Here is a 25,891-nt window from a genome sequence, read left to right on the forward strand (position 1 = left end):
TCGTCAACCGGCTTGCAGCGTGTTGACATTATCACGTAATTCCATAAATAAGCCATCCATTCCGGTGTCGACTCCCTAGAGAGTGACATCACCATTACAGGCAATTTGCTCCGCCTCCTCACCAACATTTTCCTCATACATGTCGACACACACGTACCGACATACAGCACACACATAGGGAATGCTCTGATAGAGGACAGGACCCACTAGCCCCTTGGGGAGACAGAGGGAGAGTTTGCCAGCACACACCAAAACGCTATAATTATACAGGGACAACCTTTATATAAGTGTTCCTCCCTTATAGCATTTAATATATATTCATATCGCCAAATCAGTGCCCCCCCTCTCTGTTTTAACCCTGTTTCTGTAGTGCAGTGCAGGGGAGAGCATGGGAGCCTTCCCACCAGCATTTCTGTGAGGGAAAATGGCGCTGTGTGCTGAGGAGAATAGGCCCCGCCCCCTTTTCGGCGGGCTTCTTCTCCGGAGTTTGTGATATCTGGCAGGGGTTAAATACATCCATATAGCCTCAAGGGCTATATGTGATGTATTTTTCGCCATACAGGTATTATACATTGCTGCCCAGGGCGCCCCCCCCCCCGCGCCCTGCACCCTCCGTGACCGCTGTGTGAAGTGTGCTGACAACAATGGCGCACAGCTGCAGTGCTGTGCGCTACCTGATGAAGACTGAAAGTCTTCTGCCGCCTGGTTCCGGACCTCTTCAATCTTCAGCATCTGCAAGGGGGGTCGGCGGCGCGGCTCCGGGACGAACCCCAGGGCGAGACCTGTGTTCCGACTCCCTCTGGAGCTAATGGTGTCCAGTAGCCTAAGAAGCCAATCCATCCTGCACGCAGGTGAGTTGACTTCTCTCCCCTAAGTCCCTCGATGCAGTGAGCCTGTTGCCAGCAGGACTCACTGAAAATAAAGAACCTAAAAACTTTTTCTAAGCAACTCTTTAAGAGAGCCACCTAGATTGCACCCTGCTCGGACGGGCACAAAAACCTAACTGAGGCTTGGAGGAGGGTCATGGGGGGAGGAGCCAGTACACACCATGTGATCCTAAAAGCTTACTTTTTGTGCCCTGTCTCCTGCGGAGCCGCTAATCCCCATGGTCCTGACGGAGTCCCCAGCATCCACTAGGACGTTAGAGAAAGTAGTAATACCCTCATTCTCCTCAGTGATAGTAGTAATACCCCCATTCTCCTCAGTGATAGTAGTAATACCCCCATTCTCCTCAGTGATAGTAGTAATACCCCCATTCTCCTGAGTCCCCTCAGTGATAGTAGTAATACCCCCATTCTCCTCAGTGATAGTAGTAATACCCCCATTCTCCTCAGTGATAGCAGTAATACCCTCATTCTCCTCAGTGATAGTAGTAATACCCCCATTCTCCTCAGTCCCCTCAGTTATAGTAGTAATACCCTCATTCTCCTCAGTCCCCTCAGTGATAGCAGTAATACCCTCATTCTCCTCAGTGATAGTAGTAATACCCCCATTCTCCTCAGTGATAGCAGTAATACCCCCATTCTCCTCAGTGGTAGTAGTAATACCCCCATTCTCCTCAGTCCCCTCAGTTATAGTAGTAATACCCTCATTCTCCTCAGTCCCCTCAGTTATAGTAGTAATATACCCCCATTCTCCTCAGTGATAGTAGTAATACCTCATCCTAGCTGCAGTTAGTGGTTGGCACCGCTGGGCGGAATTCGGAGGGAGACGATACGTACACGCCTCCCTGTGCCAGTCACAAGATGGCGGCGGCGGAAGTGCCGGTGCGCGGGTTCCGGCTGCAGGCAGCGCAGTGTCATTGTTGCTCGGGCAGGATGATGATGGGCAGTGAGATGAGGATGTTCCCCGGGGGCCCGGCACCGGGAGAGCTGCACTCCTTCCCCGGCCAGGGGCCACACAGACACACGCTGTAAGTGCGGGGCCCCTGTATGGGGTGTATAGGGGATCGGGCCCCGGGAGCTCACACTCTTACTGCGGGCAGGGTATGGGGGCGCAGCATGAGGCAGGCAGCATACACCCCTATTCCTAATCTGCCCTCCAATTCCTGCACTGTCATCCTCTGCCGATGCTTTCACTTTCATTTTCCTCATACCCCAATTACCCCGCCTCATATTACCCCAGTGCCTCCTATATCTACCCCAGCTCCCCCTCCTATCCCCATGTATTACCCCCAGCTCCCCCTCCTGTCCCCATGTATTACCTCCAGCCTCTCCTCCTGTCCCCATGTATTACCCCCAGCTCCCCCAGCCTCCCCTCCTGTCCCCATGTATTACCCCCAGCCCCCCCCTGCTGTCCCCATGTATTACCCCCAGCCTCTCCTCCTGTCCCCATGTATTACCCCCAGCCTCTCCTCCTATCCCCATGTTTTACCCCCAGCCTCTCATCCTATCCCCATGTATTACCCCTAGCCTCTCCTCCTATCCCCATGTATTACCCCCAGCCTCTCCTCCTATCCCCATGTATTACCCCCAGCCTCTCCTCCTATCCCCATGTATTACCCCCAGCCTCTCCTCCTATCCCCATGTATTACCCCCAGCCTCTCCTCCTATCCCCATGTATTACCCCCAGCCTCTCCTCCTATCCCCATGTATTACCCCCAGCCTCTCCTCCTATCCCCATGTATTACCCCCAGCCTCTCCTCCTATCCCCATGTATTACCCCCAGCCTCTCCTCCTATCCCCATGTATTACCCCCAGCCTCTCCTCCTGTCCCCATGTATTACCCCCAGCCTCCCCTCCTGTCCCCATGTATTACCTCCAGCCTCTCCTCCTGTCCTCATGTATTACCCCCATCCCCCCCTCCTGTCCCCATGTATTACCCCCAGCCTCCCATCCTGTCCCCATGTATTACCCCCAGCCTCCCATCCTGTCCCCGTGTATTACCCCCAGTCTCTCCTCCTATCCCCGTGTATTACCCCCAGCCTCTCCTCCTATCACCGTGTATTACCCCCAGCCTCTACTCCTATCCCCATGTATTACCCCCAGCTCCCCCTCCTGTCCCCATGTATTACCTCCAGCCTCTCCTCCTGTCCCCATGTATTACCCCCAGCTCCCCCTCCTGTCCCCATGTATTACCCCCAGCCCCCCCCCTGCTGTCCCCATGTATTACCCCCAGCCTCTCCTTCTATCCCCATGTATTACCCCCAGCTCCCCCTCCTGTCCCCATGTATTACCCCCAGCCTCTCCTCCTGTCCCCATGTATTACCACCAGCCTCTCCTCCTGTCCCCATGTATTACCACCAGCTCCCCCTCCTGTCCCCATGTATTACCCCAAGCCTCCCCTCCTGTCCCCATGTATTACCCCAAGCCTCCCCTCCTGTCCCCATGTATTACCCCCAGCCTCCCCCTCCTATCTCCATGTATTACCCCCAGCTCCCCCTCCTATCCCCATGTATTACCCCCAGCTCCCCCTCCTATCCCCATGTATTACCCCCAGCCTCCCCCTCCTATCCCCATGTATTGCCCCCAGCTCCCCCTCCTATCCCCATGTATTACCCCCAGCTCCCCCTCCTATCCCCATGTATTACCCCCAGCTCCCCCTCCTGTCCCCATGTATTACCCCCAGCTCCCCCTCCTATCCCCATGTATTACCCCCAGCCTCCCCCTCCTATCCCCATGTATTACCCCCAGCCTCCCCCTCCTATCCCCGTGTATTACCCCCAGCTCCCCCTCCTATCCCCGTGTATTACCCCCAGCTCCCCCTCCTGTCCCCATATATTACCCCCAGCTCCCCCTCCTGTCCCCATGTATTACCCCCAGCCTCTCCTCCTGTCCCCATGTATTACCCCCAGCCTCTCCTCCTGTCCCCATGTATTACCCCCAGCTCCCCCTCCTATCCCCATGTATTACCCCCAGCTCCCCCTCCTATCCCCATGTATTACCCCCAGCCTCTCCTCCTATCCCCATGTATTACCCCCAGCTCCCCCTCCTATCCCCATGTATTACCCCCAGCTCCCCCTCCTATCCCCATGTATTACCCCCAGCCTCTCCTCCTATCCCCATGTATTACCCCCAGCCTCTCCTCCTGTCCCCATGTATTACCCCCAGCCTTCTCCTGTCCCCATGTATTACTCCCAGTCTCCCATCCTGTCCCCATGTATTACCCCCAGCTCCCCCTCCTATCCCCATGTATTACCCCCAGCCTCCCCTCCTATCCCCATGTATTACCCCCAGCCTCCCCTCCTATCCCCATGTATTACCCCCAGCCTCTCCTCCTATCCCCATGTATTACCCCCAGCCTCCCATCCTGTCCCCATGTATTACCCCCAGCCTCCCATCCTGTCCCCATGTATTACCCCCAGCCTCCAATCCTGTCCCCATGTATTACCCCCAGCCTCCCATCCTGTCCCCATGTATTACCCCCAGCCTCTCCTCCTATCCCCATGTATTACCCCCAGCCTCCCATCCTGTCCCCATGTATTACCCCCAGCCTCCCATCCTGTCCCCATGTATTACCCCCAGCCTCCCATCCTGTCCCCATGTATTACCCCCAGCCTCCCATCCTGTCCCCATGTATTGCCCCCAGCCTCCCATCCTGTCCCCATGTATTACCCCCAGCCTCCCATCCTGTCCCCATGTATTACCCCCAGCCTCCCATCCTGTCCCCATGTATTACCCCCAGCCTCCCATCCTGTCCCCATGTATTGCCCCCAGCCTCCCATCCTGTCCCCATGTATTACCCCCAGCCTCTCCTCCTATCCCCGTGTATTACCCCCAGCCTCTCCTCCTATCCCCATGTATTACCCCCAGCCTCTACTCCTATCCCCATGTATTACCCCCAGCCTCCCCTTCTGTCTCCATGTATTAACCCCAGCCTCTCCTTCTGTCTCTATGTATTAACCCCAGCCTCTCCTTCTGTCTCCATGTTTCTCCTTCATCCACTAGGGGCCACTGGAGCGTAGTTACAATGGGAATAGTAGGCAGTAATTGGGAGCTGGCACTTTAAACAAAATTCTAACCCTGTGGCTAGCTCCTCCCCTACTATCTCCCCACCAACCCAGTCTTAGTTTAGTGCCCGAGGGAGCTGGTTCACTTGGGTTTAGCTGAAGAAATTTTTATTTTTTCTTTATTATTTTATATTTTCTCACTTACACTCACAGATTGGCAGCTCTGCCAGTCTGCACCGCGGGAGCTGCCGGCAGGGTCCCATCGCAGCTGCGTGCGGCTCGGGATGGGCCCCGGCTGAGGGAGACACTGAGCTCTCCTGAGTTGGCGGACACCGCTGCGTGCGGCGCGTGTCGCGGCCACTCCATCCAGCAGAAGATTCCGGCAGCACGGCAGCGGTGAGTATCTGCGGCCGGACACCGCGGCGTGTGTCGGGGCCACCCTCCACCACTGAAAGGTGAGTGTGTGCATACCCCCCACCCAGACTGAAGGGGTGGCAGGGGGGTTTCTGAAGAAATTAATTTTATACTGGTGACTACAGACAGTGACTTACACCCTTACAGCACTAACAGTCCTCCCCCCCCCCCTCCCCCCTCCTCGGATTATTATTATTTGTATTCATTTTTATTTAAAAAAAAAAAAAAAAGCACTGTGCCGCACTCACAGCCGCCCGCCCGCCAGCCGCCCGCTCTCCTCACTGCTCGGATCCCTGGCAGCGCGGCTCACAGAGCCGCTACAGGGATCCGACATAAGCGCACATTGCATGTTTAAATTTGGCGCCGTCAAGGAGGGGGGCGGGGCTTAATCCCGCTCTGCGCGCCCGGAAGTACAGCGCGCCGGGGACCCGTTCTTCAGCAGCGCGGGACGGAGGCCACGCGACCACAGCAAGAGAGTTACAGTGGGGAAGGGGGGCACTGCAGGTACAGGATTTGTTTATTGCAGCCTGTCACTGCACACAGTATCATGCAGGACAGATCGGCTGCTGTGGCTGAGTTCTTTTCCCTGCTTCCCTCCCATCCCTCCCATTCTGCCTATAGCCGTTTCCTGTGGGGGAAGGGTATCAAGTTTATGTGCTGCCATGGCCACTAAAGGCTCCAAGGCAGCTCAAAAGCAGGGTCAGGTTTTAGGTGAGGAGTCACAGCAATCAGCCCAGCCCTCCTCAGAACCCCAGAGCGCCCCGACATGGACGACACAACTCACAGAGGTGATGTCCCTGCTGACTGGGGAACTTAAAGCCTCTCGGAAAGATAGAGAGGCGGCCCAGTTCCGACAGCTTGTCCCGGTACCGGTGCCAGAACCTGCATGGGCAGTCTCATTGGCAAAGTCAGTGGAAGGACTTTTAATACCTTCCCAAGCCCCGTCCTTTAGTCCCCCCCCAACAGGCTGCAAAAAAGAGATTGCTAGCCTCGGTGTTACAGGACTTTGACGATGATATGCCTCAATTAGATGAGGCGGACGTAGATGTACAGGATATACAAGATGTGGATATCCAGGATACTGTGGACGATCAGGTATATGGGGACTCTGAACCAGTAGCACAGGGTATAGAGGCTCTTATTACTGCTATTCGCTCAGTGTTACAGGTGGAGGAGACGGAAGACACCTTACGCCCTTCAAGGTTTGGCACAGACCAATACCTGCCGGTGACTTTTCCAGTTTCGGAGGAGCTGGATGCGCTTATAACAACAGCCTGGAAGCATCCAGACGCGAGATTTCAGGTATCAAGAAAATTGTTGTCTTCCTATCCTTTTCCCGCAGGTAGCAGAACGCGCTATGAGAACTCTCCGATCGTGGATCCTTCGGTGTCTCATCTGTCCAAAAAGACGGTCCTGCCTGTTCCGGGGGCAACTTCACTTAAGGAGGCGCCAGATAGGAAGTTGGAGTCTACCTTAAAGAATATTTACTCTGCGGCAGGGGTTTTGCAGCGCCCGGCACAGGTAGGTTGTTGGGTCAACAAGGCGATCGAAGCTTGGGCGGAACAATTGTCCTCTGGAATTCGTGACGAATTACCGGCGGATCAATTGATAGACTTGGCGGAGCACATCCGTGAATCAGCCCTTTATCTTTGCGAAGCGTCCAAGGACATAGGTGTTCTTGGAGCTAGAATTTCCGCTTTAACAATTGCGGCCCGCAGAACGTTATGGCTCCGAAATTGGCATGCGGATACAGAATCCAAAAGGGCGGCAGAGGCGTTACCCTTTACGGGTGAGTTTCTGTTTGGCAAGGATCTGGATGCCTGGATCTCTACGGTAACGGGGGGTAAGTTGGCTTATCTTCCTTCTACTGCCCCAGCCGCTCGCAGACCATATAGGGGTCCCTCTTTTCGATCCTTTCGTGCCCCTTCCAGGTTTCGAGGACAGGCCAGGGGTGGAGCTTCTACCTTCCGTGGCCATAGAGGTAGAGGCGGCGGCAGGGGTAGAGGTTCCGCAGCCTCAACCCAGTCAGACGTTAAGTCTTCTGGCACTGCCACCGCATGACGGGCCTCCCTCCCACCTGGGAGATCACAGGGTGGGAGCTCGTTTATGGGATTTCAAGGAGGTCTGGATACAGTCCTGCCCAGATGCTTGGGTCCGGGATCTCATCACTTGCGGTTACAAGCTCGTTTTTCAGGAACAACCACCCCAGCGGTTCTTTACCACGGGTTTGCCAGTTTCCGACAACCGGGGAGTTGCCTTACAAACCGCGGTCCAGAAGCTTCTGTCTGCAAGGGTAGTGATCCCTGTTCCCTCGCATCATCGAAAACAGGGCTATTACTCAAGCCTGTTTCTAGTACCGAAGCCGGACGGCTCAGTCAGACCAATCCTGAACTTGAAAGATCTCAATCCGTATTTGAAGGTGTTCAAGATGGAGTCTCTCCAGTCTGTTATTGCGGGGTTGGAAAAGGACGAGTTTCTGGCATCCTTAGACATCAAGGACGCATACTTACATGTTCCCATTTGGCCTCCTCACCAGGCCTTTCTCCGGTTCGCAATACAGGACACTCATTTACAGTTCCAGGCCCTTCCTTTCGGTCTCTCTTCTGCCCCCAGAGTGTTCACAAAGATCATGGCGGTCATGATGGCCCTACTTCGGAAGCAGGGTGTGACAATTGTCCCCTATCTGGACGATCTGCTAATAAAAGCAAACACAGCAGAACGGTTACTTCAGAATATCCAGATGACACAGGACTTTCTGATCCGACACGGGTGGGTCCTGAATTTCCCGAAGTCTCACTTATGCCCCGCACAACGGCTGTTGTTTCTGGGAATGATTCTCGACACAGTCCATCAGAGGGTTTTCCTTCCGCGGGACAAGATACTTTCTCTGCAGACACTGGTAAGACTGGTCCTTCAGCACCGTCGGGTGTCTGTATATCTGTGCATTCGCCTGCTGGGAAAGATGGTAGCGGCGTTCGAGGCTCTTCCGTACGGTCGCTTCCACTCTCGACCGTTTCAGCTATGTCTTCTAAATCAATGGTCAGGATCTCATCTGTTCCTTCATCAGCGGGTGACGCTATCTCCAAAAGCACGGTCATCGCTGCTCTGGTGGCTCCAGTCGACCCATCTGTTGGAAGGAAGACGGTTCGGCATATGGGATTGGACTCTCCTCACCACGGACGCCAGTCTGCGAGGCTGGGGAGCAGTGACCCTGGGACATCAGTTTCAGGGGCGCTGGTCAATCCACGAATCCGCTCTCCACATAAACATCCTCGAACTAAGGGCAGTGTACAACGCCCTGCTGCAGGCACATCACCTCCTGCAAGGTCGAGCGGTCAGAGTTCAGTCCGACAACGCCACGACGGTAGCATACATCAACCGTCAGGGCGGCACTCGCAGCCGAGCAGCGATGAGGGAAGTCACCAACATCCTTCTCTGGGCGGAGAAGTATGCTCTGTCCTTCTCGGCAATATTCATTCCGGGAGTGGACAATTGGGAAGCCGACTATCTAAGTCGGCAGGACATGCACCCGGGAGAATGGTCACTACATCCCCAGGTGTTTTGGCAACTGGTCCGCCGGTGGGGAAGACCACAGATCGACCTCATGGCGTCCCGCCTGAACCATCAGTTGCCTCTTTACTACTCTCGGACGAGGGACCCGGCGGCGGCGGGCGTGGATGCTCTCACGGCCCCTTGGAATTTCCAGTTCGTTTACCTCTTTCCTCCGTTTCCGCTGTTGCCAAAGGTTCTGCAACGCATCAAGAGAGAAGACGCTCTGGTTCTCCTAGTGGCTCCAGATTGGCCGCGCAGGGTTTGGTACTCCGCTCTACATCAGTTGTCGGTGGCCGAGCCTTGGACCCTACCACTACGAGACGACCTTCTACAACAGGGCCCCTTTTGTTATCCTGACTTACGCAGGCTACGTTTGACGGCGTGGCTGTTGAGAAAGCCATCTTGACAAGGAAGGGGATTCCTCGTACAGTTATACCTACTATGCTTCGGGCTAGAAAGTCGGTTACATCTTCTCACTACTACCGCATTTGGAAGGCTTATGTAGCATGGTGTGAACGTCGACAGTACTCTCCTTCCGTGTATAGCTTAGCCCGTCTTCTCCGTTTTTTGCAGGCGGGTTTTTCAGCAGGCCTAAGACTAGGAACACTAAAAGTGCAGGTCTCTGCTCTTTCGGTTTACTTCCAGAAACGGTTAGCCTTGCTGCCTGAGGTTCAGACCTTCTTTCAAGGGATTCTTCGAATACAGCCTCCCTTCCGTCCTCCGACAGCGCCATGGGACCTCAGTCTGGTCCTGTCCTTTCTGCAGTCTTCATTGTTTGAGCCCCTGGAATCGGTAGAGATAAAATATCTCACCTGGAAGGTGGTTCTGCTCCTGGCGCTGGCTTCAGCTAGACGGGTGTCGGAACTGGGGGCTCTCTCTTGCAGGTCTCCTTACCTGGTGTTTCATGCGGATAGGGCCGAGCTTCGTACTCGTATGTCCTTCCTACCAAAAGTGGTGTCTGATTTTCACATCAATCAGCCGCTTGTTGTACCGGCCCTCTCAGGGGACTCTCCGGATGTAAGATCATTGGACGTGGTAAGAGCGCTCAAGATCTATGTGGATAGGACTTCGGCTATTCGGAAGTCTGATTCCTTATTTGTGCTGTACGACGCTGCCCGCCGTGGTTGGCCGGCATCTAAGCAGACCTTGTCTCGATGGATTCGACTGACCATCAGACAAGCTTATTTGGCGGCTTCTCGGGAACCTCCATCTTCTATTTCAGCACACTCCACACGCTCTGTGGGACCTTCTTGGGCGGCTGCCCGGGGGGTCTCTATGACTACTTTATGTCGGGCGGCTACTTGGTCCGGCCGTCATACGTTTGTCAGATTCTACAAGTTTGACACTTTTGCGGCCTCTGCATCTCACTTTGGCCGAGCGGTTCTACAGGATTCTCAGCGCTCTCCCACCCGTTCTGGGAGCTCTGGGACGTCCCCATTGTAACTACGCTCCAGTGGCCCCTAGTGGATGAAGGAGAAATCAGGATTTTGGTACTTACCGATAAATCCCTTTCTCCGATTCCACAGGGGCCACTGGACGCCCGCCCAGCGCTGTTCTTCCTTGTTGTTTTTTGTTTAACGGTCTGCGGTTCAATTAATGACCGTTTGTTGAGTTCAGGTTAACCTGTTTATTATTATTATTAGCTTCGATTCCAGGGTTAGTTTGGGTTATCCTGGTTCAGTAGACGTCAATAACCTCCTCTACCTTATAGGTTTCTCTATTACAGCTCTCCTTGGGCACAGTTTTACGTAGACTGGCTTGGAGGGGAGATAGTAGAGGAGGAGCTAGCCACAGGGTTAGAATTTTGTTTAAAGTGCCAGCTCCCAATTACTGCCTACTATTCCCATTGTAACTACGCTCCAGTGGCCCCTGTGGAATCGGAGAAAGGGATTTATCGGTAAGTACCAAAATCCTGATATTACCCCCAGCTCCCCCTCCTATCCCCATGTATTACCCCTAGCACCCCTTCCTGTCACCATGTGTTACCCAGCCTCCCCTCCTGTTCCCATGTATTACCCCCAGCCTCCCCCTCCTGTCCCCATGTATTACCCAGTCTCTCCTCCTGGCCCCATGTATTACCCCCAGCCTCTCCTCCTGGCCCCATGTATTACCCCCAGCCTCTCCTCCTGGCCCCATGTATTACCCCCAGCCTCTCCTCCTGGCCCCATGTATTACCCCCAGCCTCCCCTCCGGGCCCCATGTATTACCCCCAGGCCTCCCCTCCTGGCCCCGCGTGTTACCCCCTCCTCTTATACTTGCCCCCAGCCTCTCCTCCTGTCCCCGCGTGTTGCCCCCAGCCTCTCCTCCTGTCCCCGCGTGTTGCCCCCAGCCTCTCCTCCTGTCCCCGCGTGTTGCCCCCAGCCTCTCCTCCTGTCCCCGCGTGTTGTCCCCAGCCTCTCCTCCTGTCCCCGCGTGTTGTCCCCAGCCTCTCCTCCTGTCCCCGCGTGTTGCCCCCAGCCTCTCCTCCTGTCCCCGCGTGTTGCCCCCAGCCTCTCCTCCTGTCCCCGCGTGTTGCCCCCAGCCTCTCCTCCTGTCCCCGCGTGTTGCCCCCAGCCTCTCCTCCTGTCCCCGCGTGTTGCCCCCAGCCTCTTATACTTGTCCCCAGCACCTCGTGTCCCCGCGTGTTGCCCCCAGAACCTCATGTTGCCCCCAGCCTCTCCTCCTGTCCCCGCGTGTTGCCCCCAGCCTCTCCTCCTGTCCCGTGGGTACAGGCTGGTAACACTGAGTGGGTAGTGTCTGTATATCAGATGTCACGTGATGTCCTTTTCCCTTACAGGAACCCTATGGTGACAGGAACCTCTGTGCTTGGTGTAAAGTTTGATGGGGGAGTGATCATAGCAGCGGACATGCTGGGCTCCTATGGGTCTCTGGCCAGGTTCCGGAACATCTCCAGGATTATGAAGGTTAATTCGAACACCATGTTGGGGGCATCGGGTGACTTTGCAGACTATCAGTACCTGAAGCAGGTCATTGACCAGATGGTGTAAGTGTTGCAGCGCTGGGTACGGGAGTAGCTGTGTCACTAGGACGGGGTGTGCGGCACGGGGTGCCCTCTGTAGGGTGTGCCTGGGAATGCATTGAACGTCTTCTGTGTCACATCTGTGTACGCTCGCTTACAGGAAAGTGGTTAGGGTGGTGAGATGGGTCCCTAGTGACCCGAGGACGGTGAACGGTGACGGAGGCTGCAGTAGCCAGGAGCTCTGACTTCCAGGGCATTTGTAGACTGGATTCACACTGGGACTGAGGAAGGTCTCTCGGCCGTCAGAGGACCGCCTTAAAGAGACAGCACCCCTCTCAGGTAGTCTGATTACAGTCTCTGGGTGCCGGAGCAGCCTGTTTCACACGGTACCAGGTCCAGACTCCAGGATCAGGATAATAGGCTGATTGTAGTGAGGAGGCGCGGGTGTACTGAGAGGGAATACAGTGTTGCAGCATGTAGGAATTAGTAGTGGGAGATGCCGTGTGGGTGTTACGCATCACCTGTCCTTACAATTGACCCTTCATCAGGATATTATCCAGATATGGGACAGTTAGAACATCCTCGTCTACAAGAGACGCACCGCAAAGGCCATTAGATAAGACTAATGGGATGATGCTGGGGGGAGGGGGGCAGCACCTTAGCTCCTGATGTGGGTGACCCGCAGCGAGTCAGGGAGAAAGTAAGAGACTCCCCAGGGTGAGTCAGGTGCCGCAGGAGGGCTGGGGTCGCTACAATGAGTTTCTCTAGGAGACTGAGAAAGGTAAATGTAGCCCCCCCCCCCTTGTGGGTGTATAGCGCAACTTACAGGTACTAACAAAACTATTTGCATTTTATCTATTAACAATGGGCAAATGTCAGCTGTGGTTCACAAATTAATTGGGCTGTTGTGATGAGTGTCTCACACTTACCAATCCTGTCCACCGTGTGGTGTCACAGTGCAGCACAGGCCGTATGGTGTGGTGTCACAGTGCAGCGCAGGCCGTATGGTGTGGTGTCACAGTGCAGCGCAGGCCGTATGGTGTGGTGTCACAGTGCAGCGCAGGCCGTATGGTGTAGTGTCACACTGCAGTGCAGGCCGTATGGTGTGGTGTCACAGTGCAGCGCAGGCCGTATGGTGTAGTGTCACACTGCAGTGCAGGCCGTATGGTGTGGTGTCACAGTGCAGTGCAGGCCGTATGGTGTGGTGTCACAGTGCAGCGCAGGCCGTATGGTGTGGTGTCACAGTGCAGCGCAGGCCGTATGGTGTAGTGTCACACTGCAGTGCAGGCCGTATGGTGTGGTGTCACAGTGCAGCGCAGGCCGTATGGTGTAGTGTCACACTGCAGTGCAGGCCGTATGGTGTGGTGTCACACTGCAGCGCAGGCCGTATGGTGTGGTGTCACAGTGCAGTGCAGGCCGTATGGTGTGGTGTCACAGTGCAGCGCAGGCCGTATGGTGTGGTGTCACAGTGCAGCGCAGGCCGTATGGTGTGGTGTCACAGTGCAGCGCAGGCCGTATGTTGTGGTGTCACACTGCAGCGCAGGCCGTATGTTGTGGTGTCACAGTGCAGCGCAGGCCGTATGGTGTGGTGTCACAGTGCAGCGCAGGCCGTATGGTGTGGTGTCACAGTGCAGCGCAGGCCGTATGGTGTGGTGTCACAGTGCAGCGCAGGCCGTATGGTGTGGTGTCACAGTGCAGCGCAGGCCGTATGGTGTGGTGTCACAGTGCAGCGCAGGCCGTATGGTGTGGTGTCACAGTGCAGCGCAGGCCGTATGGTGTGGTATCACAGTGCAGCGCAGGCCGTATGTTGTGGTGTCACACTGCAGCGCAGGCCGTATGGTGTGGTGTCACAGTGCAGCGCAGGCCGTATGGTGTGGTGTCACAGTGCAGCGCAGGCCGTATGTTGTGGTGTCACACTGCAGCGCAGGCCGTATGGTGTGGTGTCACAGTGCAGCGCAGGCCGTATGGTGTGGTGTCACAGTGCAGCGCAGGCCGTATGTTGTGGTGTCACACTGCAGCGCAGGCCGTATGTTGTGGTGTCACAGTGCAGCGCAGGCCGTATGGTGTGGTGTCACAGTGCAGCGCAGGCCGTATGGTGTGGTGTCACAGTGCAGCGCAGGCCGTATGGTGTGTCACAGTGCAGCGCAGGCCGTATGGTGTGGTGTCACAGTGCAGCGCAGGCCGTATGGTGTGGTGTCACAGTGCAGCGCAGGCCGTATGGTGTGGTGTCACAGTACAGCGCAGGCCGTATGGTGTGGTATCACAGTGCAGCGCAGGCCGTATGTTGTGGTGTCACACTGCAGCGCAGGCCGTATGGTGTGGTGTCACAGTGCAGCGCAGGCCGTGTGGTGTCACAGTGCAGCGCAGGCCGTGTGGTGTCACAGTGCAGCGCAGGCCGTGTGGTGTCACACTGCAGCGCAGGCCGTATGGTGTGGTGTCACACTGCAGCGCAGGCCGTATGGTGTGGTGTCACAGTGCAGCGCAGGCCGTATGGTGTGGTGTCACAGTGCAGCGCAGGCCGTAGGGTGTGGTGTCACAGTGCAGCGCAGGCCGTAGGGTGTGGTGTCACACTGCAGCGCAGGCCGTATGGTGTGGTGTCACACTGCAGCGCAGGCCGTATGGTGTGGTGTCACAGTGCAGCGCAGGCCGTATGGTGTGGTGTCACACTGCAGCGCAGGCCGTATGGTGTGGTGTCACAGTGCAGCGCAGGCCGTATGGTGTGGTGTCACAGTGCAGCGCAGGCCGTATGGTGTGGTGTCACAGTGCAGCGCAGGCCGTAGGGTGTGGTGTCACAGTGCAGCGCAGGCCGTAGGGTGTGGTGTCACACTGCAGCGCAGGCCGTATGGTGTGGTGTCACACTGCAGCGCAGGCCGTATGGTGTGGTGTCACACTGCAGCGCAGGCCGTATGGTGTGGTGTCACACTGCAGCGCAGGCCGTATGGTGTGGTGTCACAGTGCAGCGCAGGCCGTATGGTGTGGTGTCACACTGCAGCGCAGGCCGTATGGTGTGGTGTCACACTGCAGCGCAGGCCGTATGGTGTGGTGTCACAGTGCAGCGCAGGCCGTATGGTGTGGTGTCACAGTGCAGCGCAGGCCGTATGGTGTGGTGTCACAGTGCAGCGCAGGCCGTATGGTGTGGTGTCACACTGCAGCGCAGGCCGTATGGTGTGGTGTCACACTGCAGCGCAGGCCGTATGGTGTGGTGTCACACTGCAGCGCAGGCCGTATGGTGTGGTGTCACAGTGCAGCGCAGGCCGTATGGTGTGGTGTCACACTGCAGCGCAGGCCGTATGGTGTGGTGTCACACTGCAGCGCAGGCCGTATGGTGTGGTGTCACAGTGCAGCGCAGGCCGTATGGTGTGGTGTCACAGTGCAGCGCAGGCCGTATGGTGTGGTGTCACAGTGCAGCGCAGGCCGTATGGTGTGGTGTCACACTGCAGCGCAGGCCGTATGGTGTGGTGTCACACTGCAGCGCAGGCCGTATGGTGTGGTGTCACACTGCAGCGCAGGCCGTGTGGTGTCACAGTGCAGCGCAGGCCGTATGGTGTGGTGTCACACTGCAGCGCAGGCCGTATGGTGTGGTGTCACAGTGCAGCGCAGGCCGTATGGTGTGGTGTCACAGTGCAGCGCAGGCCGTATGGTGTGGTGTCACAGTGCAGCGCAGGCCGTATGGTGTGGTGTCACAGTGCAGCGCAGGCCGTACGGTGTGGTGTCACAGTGCAGCGCAGGCCGTACGGTGTGGTGTCACACTGCAGCGCAGGCCGTATGGTGTGGTGTCACACTGCAGCGCAGGCCGTATGGTGTGGTGTCACAGTGCAGCGCAGGCCGTATGGTGTGGTGTCACAGTGCAGCGCAGGCCGTATGTTGTGGTGTCACACTGCAGCGCAGGCCGTATGGTGTGGTGTCACACTGCAGCGCAGGCCGTATGGTGTGGTGTCACACTGCAGCGCAGGCCGTATGGTGTGGTGTCACACTGCAGCGCAGGCCGTATGGTGTGGTGTCACAGTGCAGAGCAGGCCGTCTGGTGTGGTGTCACAGTGCAGCGCAGGCCGTCTGGTGTGGTGTCACAGTGCAGCGCAGGCCGTATGGTGTGGTGTCACAGTGCAGCGCAGGCCGTATGGTGTGGTGTCACAGTGCAGCGCAGGCCGTATGGTGTGGTGTCACAGTGCAGCGCAGGCCTTATGGTGTGGTGTCACAGTGCAGCGCAGGCCGTATGGTGTGGTGTCACAGTGCAGCGCAGGCCGCGTGGGGTGGGGTGACCCTGGAGGTCCTTGGGGTAGGATGAGAGACACTAGTGATTTCCCATGTTTGTGTTGCAGGATTGATGAAGAGCTGGTGGGAGATGGTCATAATTACAGCCCTAAGGCCATTCATTCCTGGCTGACCAGAGTGATGTACAACCGGAGGAGTAAGATGAACCCGCTATGGAACACTGTCATACTCGGGGGATTCTACAATGGCGAGAGGTGGGTCTCCGCTCTCCGAGCTCTGCTGGAGCCAGTGCCTGCTCATTGTCTCTCCTTTATTTCTCTGACGTCCTAGTGGATGCTGGGACTCCGTCAGGACCATGGGGAATAGCGGCTCCGCAGGAGACAGGGCACAAAAGTAAAAGCTTTAGGATCAGGTGGTGTGCACTGGCTCCTCCCCCTATGACCCTCCTCCAAGCCTCAGTTAGGTTTTTGTGCCCGTCCGAGCAGGGTGCAATCTAGGTGGCTCTCCTAAAGAGCTGCTTAGAAAAAGTTTTTAGGTTTTTTATTTTCAGTGAGTCCTGCTGGCAACAGGCTCACTGCAACGAGGGACTTAGGGGAGAAGAAGTGAACTCACCTGCGTGCAGGATGGATTGGCTTCTTAGGCTACTGGACACCATTAGCTCCAGAGGGATCGAACACAGGCCCAGCCATGGAGTCCGGTCCCGGAGCCGCGCCGCCGACCCCCTTGCAGATGCCGAAAAGTGAAGAGGTCCAGAAACCGGCGGCAGAAGACTTTTCAGTCTTCATGAGGTAGCGCACAGCACTGCAGCTGTGCGCCATTGTTGTCAGCACACTTCACACCAGCGGTCACTGAGGGTGCAGGGCGCTGGGGGGGGGCGCCCTGGGCAGCAATGTAATATACCTTGTTCTGGCTAAAAATACATCACATATAGCCCCTGGGGCTATATGGATGTATTTAACCCCTGCCAGGTCTCACAAACACCGGGAGAAGAGCCCGCCGAAATAGGGGGCGGGGCCTATCTCCTCAGCACACAGCGCCATTTTCCTGCACAGCTCCGCTGCGAGGAAGGCTCCCAGGACTCTCCCCTGCACTGCACTACAGAAACAGGGTAAAAAAACAGAGAGGGGGGGCACTTTTTTGGCAATATTGATATATTAAGCTGCTATAAAGGAAACAACACTTCTGTAGGGTTGTTCCTATATATTTATAGCGCTTGGGTGTGTGCTGGCAAACTCTCCCTCTGTCTCCCCAAAGGGCTAGTGGGGTCCTGTCTTCGATAAGAGCATTCCCTGTGTGTCTGCTGTGTGTCGGTACGTGTGTGTCGACATGTATGAGGACGATGTTGGTGTGGAGGCGGAGCAATTGCCGGTAATGGTGATGTCACCCCCTAGGGAGTCGACACCGGAATGGGTGGCTTTGTTTATGGAATTACGTGATAATGTCAGCACGTTACAAAAATCAGTTGACGACATGAGACGGCCGGCAAACCAGTTAGTACCTGTCCAGGCGTCTCAGACACCGTCAGGGGCTGTAAAACGCCCTTTACCTCAGTCGGTCGACAAAACAAACGTATTTTCCAGTAGGGCCACACGTTATATGATCACGGCAATGAAGGAGGCTTTGCATATCTCTGATACTGCAAGTACCACAAAAAGGGGTATTATGTGGGGTCTGAAAAAACTACCTGTAGTTTTTCCTGAATCAGAGGAATTGAATGAAGTGTGTGATGAAGCGTGGGTTAACCCCGATAGAAAACTGCTAATTTCAAAGAAGTTATTGGCATTATATCCTTTCCCGCCAGAGGTTAGGGCGCGCTGGGAAACACCCCCTAGGGTGGATAAGGCACTCACACGCTTATCAAAACAAGTGGCGTTACCGTCTCCTGAAACGGCCGCCCTCAAGGATCCAGCTGATAGGAGGCTGGAAACTACCCTGAAAAGTATATACACTCATACTGGTGTTATACTGCGACCAGCCATCGCCTCTGCATGGATGTGCAGTCCTGGGGTGGTTTGGTCGGATTCCCTGACTGAAAATATTGATACCCTGGATAGGGACAGTATTTTATTGACTATAGAGTAATTAAAGGATGCTTTTCTTTATATGCGAGATGCTCAGAGGGATATTTGCACTCTGGAATCGAGAGTAAGTGCGATGTCCATATCTGCCAGAAGAAGTTTATGGACGCGACAGTGGTCAGGTGATGCGGATTCCAAACGGCATATGGAAGTATTGCCGTATAAAGGGGAGGAATTATTTGGGGTCGGTCTATCGGATTTGGTGGCCACGGCAACAGCCGGGAAATCCACCTTTTTACCTCAGGTCCCCTCCCAACAGAAAAAGACACCGTCTTTTCAGCCGCAGTCCTTTCGTTCCTATAAGAACAAGCGGGCAAAAGGACAGTCATATCTGCCCCGAGGCAAAGGAAAGGGTAAGAGAGTGCACCAAGCAGCTCCCTCCCAGGAGCAGAAGCCCTCCCCGGCTTCTGCAAAGCCCTCAGCATGACGTTGGGGCTTTACAAGCGGACTCAGGGGCGGTGGGGGGTCGACTCAAGAATTTCAGCGCACAGTGGGCTCACTCACAGGTGGACCCCTGGATCCTGCAGGTAGTATCTCAGGGTTACAGGTTGGAATTCGAGAAGTCTCCCCCTCGCCGGTTCCTACAGTCTGCTCTGCCAACGTCTCCCTCAGACAGGGCGACGGTATTGGAAGCCATTCACAAGCTGTATTCTCAGCAGGTGATAGTCAAGGTACCCCTCCTACAACAGGGAAAGGGGTATTATTCCACACTATTTGTGGTACCGAAGCCGGACGGCTCGGTAAGACCTATTCTAAATCTGAAATCTTTGAACCTGTACATACAAAAATTCAAGTTCAAGATGGAGTCACTCAGAGCAGTGATAGCGAATCTGGAAGAAGGGGACTTTATGGTGTCCCTGGACATCAAGGATGCTTACCTGCATGTCCCAATTTGCCCTTCACATCAAGGGTACCTCAGGTTCGTGGTGCAAAACTGTCATTATCAGTTTCAGACGCTGCCGTTTGGATTGTCCACGGCACCTCGGGTCTTTACCAAGGTAATGGCCGAAATTATGTTTCTTCTGCGAAGAAAAGGAGTATTAATTATCCCTTACTTGGACGATCTCCTGATAAGGGCAAGGTCCAGAGAACAGCTGGGGGACGTAGTAGCACTAACCCAAGTAATGCTGCAACAGCACGGGTGGATTCTGAATTTTCCAAAATCTCAATTGACCCCGACGACACGTCTGCTGTTCCTGGGAATGATTCTGGACACGGTTCAGAAAAAGGTGTTTCTTCCGGAGGAGAAAGCCAGGGAGTTATCCGAACTTGTCAGGAACCTCCTAAAACCAGGAAAAGTGTCTGTGCATCAATGCACAAGAGTCCTGGGAAAAATGGTGGCTTCTTACGAAGCGATTCCATTCGGCAGATTCCACGCACGAACTTTTCAGTGGGATCTGCTGGACAAATGGTCCGGATCGCATCTGCAGATGCATCAGCGGATAACTTTGTCTCCACGGACAAGGGTGTCTCTTCTGTGGTGGTTGCAGAGTGCTCATCTGTTAGAGGGCCGCAGATTCGGCATACAGGACTGGGTCCTGGTGACCACGGATGCCAGTCTGAGAGGCTGGGGAGCGGTCACACAGGGAAGAAACTTCCAGGGAGTGTGGTCAAGCCTTGAGATGTCTCTTCACATAAATATACTGGAGCTAAGAGCGATTTACAATGCTCTAAGCCTGGCAAAACCCCTGCTTCAGGGTCAGCCGGTGTTGATCCAGTCGGACAACATCACGGCAGTCGCCCACGTAAACAGACAGGGCGGCACAAGAAGCAGGAGGGCAATGGCAGAAGCTGCAAGGATTCTTCGCTGGGCGGAAGATCATGTGATAGCACTGTCAGCAGTGTTCATTCCGGGAGTGGACAACTGGGAAGCAGACTTCCTCAGCAGACACGATCTACACCCGGGAGAGTGGGGACTTCATCCAGAAGTCTTCCACATGATTGTGAACCGTTGGGAAAAACCAAAGGTGGATATGATGGCGTCTCGCCTCAACAAAAAACTGGACAGGTATTGCGCCAGGTCAAGAGACCCTCAGGCAATAGCTGTGGACGCTCTGGTAACACCGTGGGTGTTCCAGTCAGTGTATGTGTTTCCTCCTCTGTCTCTCATACCAAAAGTACTGAGAATTATACGGCAAAGGGGAGTAAGAACGATACTCGTGGCTCCGGATTGGCCAAGAAGAACTTGGTACCCGGAACTTCAGGAGATGCTCACGGAAGATCCGTGGCCTCTACCTCTAAGACGGGACCTGCTTCAGCAGGGGCCGTGTCTATTCCAAGACTTACCGCGGCTGCGTTTGACGGCATGGTGGTTGAACGCCGAATTCTAAGGGAAAAAGGCATTCCGGAAGAGGTCATCCCTACCCTGGTAAAAGCCAGGAAGGAGGTGACTGCACAACATTATCACCGCATTTGGAGAAAATATGTTGCGTGGTGTGAGGCCAGGAAGGCCCCCACGGAGGAATTTCAACTGGGTCGATTCCTACATTTCCTGCAAACAGGATTGTCTATGGGCCTCAAATTAGGGTCCATTAAGGTTCAAATTTCGGCCCTGTCGATTTTCTTCCAGAAAGAATTGGCTTCAGTTCCTGAAGTCCAGACTTTTGTAAAAGGAGTACTACATATACAGCCCCCGGTTGTGCCCCCAGTGGCACCGTGGGATCTTAATGTAGTTTTGGATTTTCTCAAATCCCATTGGTTTGAGCCACTCAAATCGGTGGATTTGAAATATCTTACATGGAAAGTAACCATGCTACTGGCCCTGGCTTCAGCCAGGAGAGTTTCAGAATTGGCGGCTTTATCGTATAAAAGCCAATATCTGATTTTCCATTCGGACAGGGCAGAACTGCGGACGCGTCCTCAGTTTCTGCCTAAGGTGGTTTCAGCGTTTCACCTGAACCAGCCTATTGTGGTGCCTGCGGCTACTAGCGATTTGGAGGATTCCAAGTTGCTGGACGTTGTCAGGGCATTGAAAATATATATTTCAAGGACGGCTGGAGTCAGAAAATCTGACTCGCTGTTTATACTGTATGCACCCAACAAGCTGGGTGCTCCTGCTTCTAAGCAGACGATTGCTCGTTGGATTTGTAGCACAATTCAACTTGCACATTCTGTGGCAGGCCTGCCACAGCCTAAATCTATCAAGGCCCATTCCACAAGGAAGGTGGGCTCATCTTGGGCGGCTGCCCGAGGGGTCTCGGCATTACAACTCTGCCGAGCAGCTACGTGGTCGGGGGAGAACACGTTTGTAAAATTCTACAAATTTGATACCCTGGCTAAAGAGGACCTGGAGTTCTCTCATTCGGTGCTGCAGAGTCATCCGCACTCTCCCGCCCGTTTGGGAGGTTTGGTATAATCCCCATGGTCCTGACGGAGTCCCAGCATCCACTAGGACGTCAGAGAAAATAAGATTTTACTTACCGATAAATCTATTTCTCGTAGTCCGTAGTGGATGCTGGGCGCCCATCCCAAGTGCGGATTGTCTGCAATACTTGTACATAGTTATTGTTACAAAAAAATCGGGTTGTTATTGTTGTGAGCCGTCTGTTCAGAGGCTCCTACGTTTGTCATACTGTTAACTGGGTTCAGATCACAAGTTGTACGGTGTGATTGGTGTGGCTGGTATGAGTCTTACCCGGGATTCAAAATCCTTCCTTATTGTGTACGCTCGTCCGGGCACAGTATCCTAACTGAGGCTTGGAGGAGGGTCATGGGGGGAGGAGCCAGTGCACACCACCTAGTCCTAAAGCTTTTATTTTTGTGCCCTGTCTCCTGCGGAGCCGCTAATCCCCTTGGTCCTGACGGAGTCCCAGCATCCACTACGGACTATGAGAAATAGATTTATCGGTAAGTAAAATCTTATTTTCTGTCTCATGTGGTGGTGATGCCTGGGGTGAATATGCCCCTTCCTCAGGTCTGCATAGGAATGGTGGCGGCTCATAGGGACCGGCGTTTAGTGTGAGTCCCTCCTCTCTGTGGAGAGATGAGCCTCATCTCTGGGGCCTCTGCGGGTGTTTATATGTCCCCGGTATGATGGCGCCCTCCTCTGTCATGCAATCAGGGCGCCATGCACTGGTTACCAGGTACAGAACGTCTGTTGGGCTGAGTTGCATCTGACGGATCTTGTCACTGGTTGGTGAAGGGGCAATGCTGCCACCTAGTGGTATAGAAAGAGATTTGCGTGCCATTCACTTCAGAGACATCATTGCAGGATTAATGCTTCTTCATTTGGAAACCAAGATGCTTTACAGTCCAGGATTTAAGGATATCCATGATTGTGCATGTTACTTAACACTTCAGACATTTCTTTCATGAAATCATCTGTGCTGAAACATGGATATCCTTCAATCCTGGCCTTTAGTACTTGTGTCTGACAGGTTTGTCTTGCTTTCCCTCGGACTAGAGTTTACAGGCTGACTGGGGTTTATCTCACTGTAACCTGAATGTACTGCCCACAAGCGTTGTACAATAAATATCCATATAGGAAGAAGGAAAGCAGTGTGCCTGTCCGTGCTCTATGTATATAATGATGATGTATCAGTGCTGTACCCGCAGGCTGTGGTGCAGGCAGTGCTGCTCCAGCCCTAGGCTGAGGAGGAGTGCATCTGTTCTCTGTGTATATAATGATGATGTGTCAGTGCTGTACCCGCAGGCTCCTAGGCTGAGGAGGAGTGTGCTGTACCCGCAGGCTCCTAGGCTGAGGAGGAGTGTGTCTATTCTCTATGTATATAATGTCAGTGCTGCACCCGCAGGCTCCTAGGCTGAGGAGGAGTGTGTCTATTCTCTATGTATATAATGTCAGTGCTGTACCCGCAGGCTCCTAGGCTGAGGAGGAGTGTGTCTATTCTCTATGTATATAATGTCAGTGCTGCACCCGCAGGCTCCTAGGCTGAGGAGTGCATCTGTTCTCTATGTATATAATGTCAGTGCTGCACCCGCAGGCACCTAGGCTGAGGAGGAGTGTGTCTATTCTCTATGTATATAATGTCAGTGCTGCACCCGCAGGCTCCTAGGCTGAGGAGGAGTGTGTCTATTCTCTATGTATATAATGGTGTCAGTGCTGCAACCGCAGGCTCCTAGGCTGAGGAGGAGTGTGTCTATTCTCTATGTATATAATGTCAGTGCTGCACCCGCAGGCTCCTAGGCTGAGGAGGAGTGTGTCTATTCTCTATGTATATAATGTCAGTGCTGCACCCGCAGGCTCCTAGGCTGAGGAGGAGTGTGTCTATTCTCTATGTATATAATGTCAGTGCTGTACCCGCAGGCTCCTAGGCTGAGGAGGAGTGTGTCTATTCTCTATGTATATAATGGTGTCAGTGCTGCACCCGCAGGCTCCTAGGCTGAGGAGGAGTGTGTCTATTCTCTATGTATATAATGTCAGTGCTGTACCCGCAGGCTCCTAGGCTGAGGAGGAGTGTGTCTATTCTCTATGTATATAATGTCAGTGCTGTACCCGCAGGCTCCTAGGCTGAGGAGGAGTGTGTCTATTCTCTATGTATATAATGTCAGTGCTGCACCCGCAGGCTCCTAGGCTGAGGAGGAGTGTGTCTATTCTCTATGTATATAATGTCAGTGCTGCACCCGCAGGCACCTAGGCTGAGGAGGAGTGTGTCTATTCTCTATGTATATAATGTCAGTGCTGTACCCGCAGGCTCCTAGGCTGTGGAGGAGTGTGTCTATTCTCTATGTATATAATGTCAGTGCTGCACCCGCAGGCACCTAGGCTGAGGAGGAGTGTGTCTATTCTCTATGTATATAATGTCAGTGCTGCACCCGCAGGCTCCTAGGCTGAGGAGGAGTGTGTCTATTCTCTATGTATATAATGTCAGTGCTGCACCCGCAGGCACCTAGGCTGAGGAGGAGTGTGTCTATTCTCTATGTATATAATGTCAGTGCTGTACCCGCAGGCTCCTAGGCTGTGGAGGAGTGTGTCTATTCTCTATGTATATAATGTCAGTGCTGCACCCGCAGGCACCTAGGCTGAGGAGGAGTGTGTCTATTCTCTATGTATATAATGGTGTCAGTGCTGCACCCGCAGGCACCTAGGCTGAGGAGGAGTGTGTCTATTCTCTATGTATATAATGTCAGTGCTGCACCCGCAGGCTCCTAGGCTGAGGAGGAGTGTGTCTATTCTCTATGTATATAATGTCAGTGCTGCACCCGCAGGCTCCTAGGCTGAGGAGGAGTGTGTCTATTCTCTATGTATATAATGGTGTCAGTGCTGCACCCGCAGGCTCCTAGGCTGAGGAGGAGTGTGTCTATTCTCTATGTATATAATGTCAGTGCTGCACCCGCAGGCTCCTAGGCTGAGGAGGAGTGTGTCTATTCTCTATGTATATAATGTCAGTGCTGCACCCGCAGGCTCCTAGGCTGAGGAGGAGTGTCTATTCTCTATGTATATAATGTCAGTGCTGCACCCGCAGGCACCTAGGCTGAGGAGGAGTGTGTCTATTCTCTATGTATATAATGTCAGTGCTGCACCCGCAGGCACCTAGGCTGAGGAGTAGTGTGTCTATTCTCTATGTATATAATGTCAGTGCTGCACCCGCAGGCTCCTAGGCTGAGGAGGAGTGTGTCTATTCTCTATGTATATAATGTCAGTGCTGCACCCGCAGGCTCCTAGGCTGAGGAGGAGTGTCTATTCTCTATGTATATAATGTCAGTGCTGCACCCGCAGGCTCCTAGGCTGAGGAGGAGTGTGTCTATTCTCTATGTATATAATGTCAGTGCTGCACCCGCAGGCACCTAGGCTGAGGAGGAGTGTGTCTATTCTCTATGTATATAATGTCAGTGCTGCACCCGCAGGCTCCTAGGCTGAGGAGGAGTGTGCCTATTCTCTATGTATATAATGTCAGTGCTGCACCCGCAGGCTCCTAGGCTGAGGAGTGCATCTGTTCTCTATGTATATAATGATGATGTGTCAGTGCTGTACCCGCAGGCTGTGGTGCAGGCAGTGCTGCTCCAGCCCTAGGCTGAGGAGTGTCTATTCTCTATGTATATAATGGTGTCAGTGCTGCACCCGCAGGCTCCTAGGCTGAGGAGGAATGTGTCTATTTTCTTGCTATGTATATAATGGAGCATTAGCTGGAGGGGCTGATGAGTTAATGGCGAAATGACTGATACCTTGTATTTGCTCTCACAGCTTCCTGGGTTATGTGGATAAACTGGGCGTGGCTTATGAGGCTCCGACAATCGCCACGGGCTTTGGTGCTTACCTGGCACAGGTATGTATAAGAAACGTTCTGCCTGTGTAGAGTTGTAGGGCTTACAGGCCTGAGGTAACGCTGCTGTTCTTGTGCTGCAGCCGCTGATGCGGGAAGTGATAGAGAATAAGCCCAGTCTGACGCTGGAAGAGGCACGCCAGCTGATAAAACGCTGCATGAAGGTGCTGTATTACAGAGACGCCCGCTCCTATAACAGAGTAAGTCGGCTGCACTTGGTGCCTGGTACACATTAGTCCTGTACAACACCTGGGTAACACCTGTTTCCCCATCTCGCAGTATGAAATCGCCACCATCACAGAGAGCGGAGTGGAAATTGAAGAACCAATATCCTCTGACACCAACTGGGAGATCGCTCATCTTATCAGGTTAGAGCGACAGTCTGTCCAGTCTCCCTGTCTAATCCCACCAGGGTGCATCCTGTAATCCTGCTCTGTCTTTTGTTTTGCAGCGGATTCGAGTAAGCGACGGCAGACCAGCACGCTTCCACTCCTGCGCATTTTCCCGTCGTTTCCCATTCATCTGTTTTGTATATTGAATAATAAATCTGAACGTGTTCTTGATTAAA

General features: G+C 54.1%; 2 protein-coding genes across 2 annotated transcripts in view; one reads left to right on the forward strand and one right to left on the reverse strand.

The window, feature by feature from the left end:
- SELENBP1 (selenium binding protein 1) overlaps window positions 1–1,681 on the reverse strand; it is a 171,267-nt gene extending 169,586 nt beyond the window's left edge. Inside the window, exon 1 of the mRNA XM_063946664.1 lies at window positions 1,658–1,681. The gene's annotated coding sequence lies outside the window, so the exon portion shown is untranslated. The remainder of the gene's footprint in view (window positions 1–1,657) is intronic.
- A 49-nt stretch (window positions 1,682–1,730) lies between these two features.
- PSMB4 (proteasome 20S subunit beta 4) lies at window positions 1,731–25,891 on the forward strand. The gene is made up of 7 exons (XM_063946679.1): window positions 1,731–1,912; window positions 11,631–11,837; window positions 16,133–16,279; window positions 25,245–25,326; window positions 25,407–25,523; window positions 25,603–25,691; window positions 25,775–25,891. Exons 1-7 carry the CDS (start codon window positions 1,746–1,748, stop codon window positions 25,785–25,787), a joined length of 822 nt encoding a protein of 273 aa, XP_063802749.1. The 5' UTR covers window positions 1,731–1,745; the 3' UTR covers window positions 25,788–25,891.

Source organism: Pseudophryne corroboree, chromosome 12 (assembly GCF_028390025.1).
Source record: "Pseudophryne corroboree isolate aPseCor3 chromosome 12, aPseCor3.hap2, whole genome shotgun sequence".
Classification (NCBI taxonomy): Eukaryota; Metazoa; Chordata; class Amphibia; order Anura; family Myobatrachidae; genus Pseudophryne; species Pseudophryne corroboree.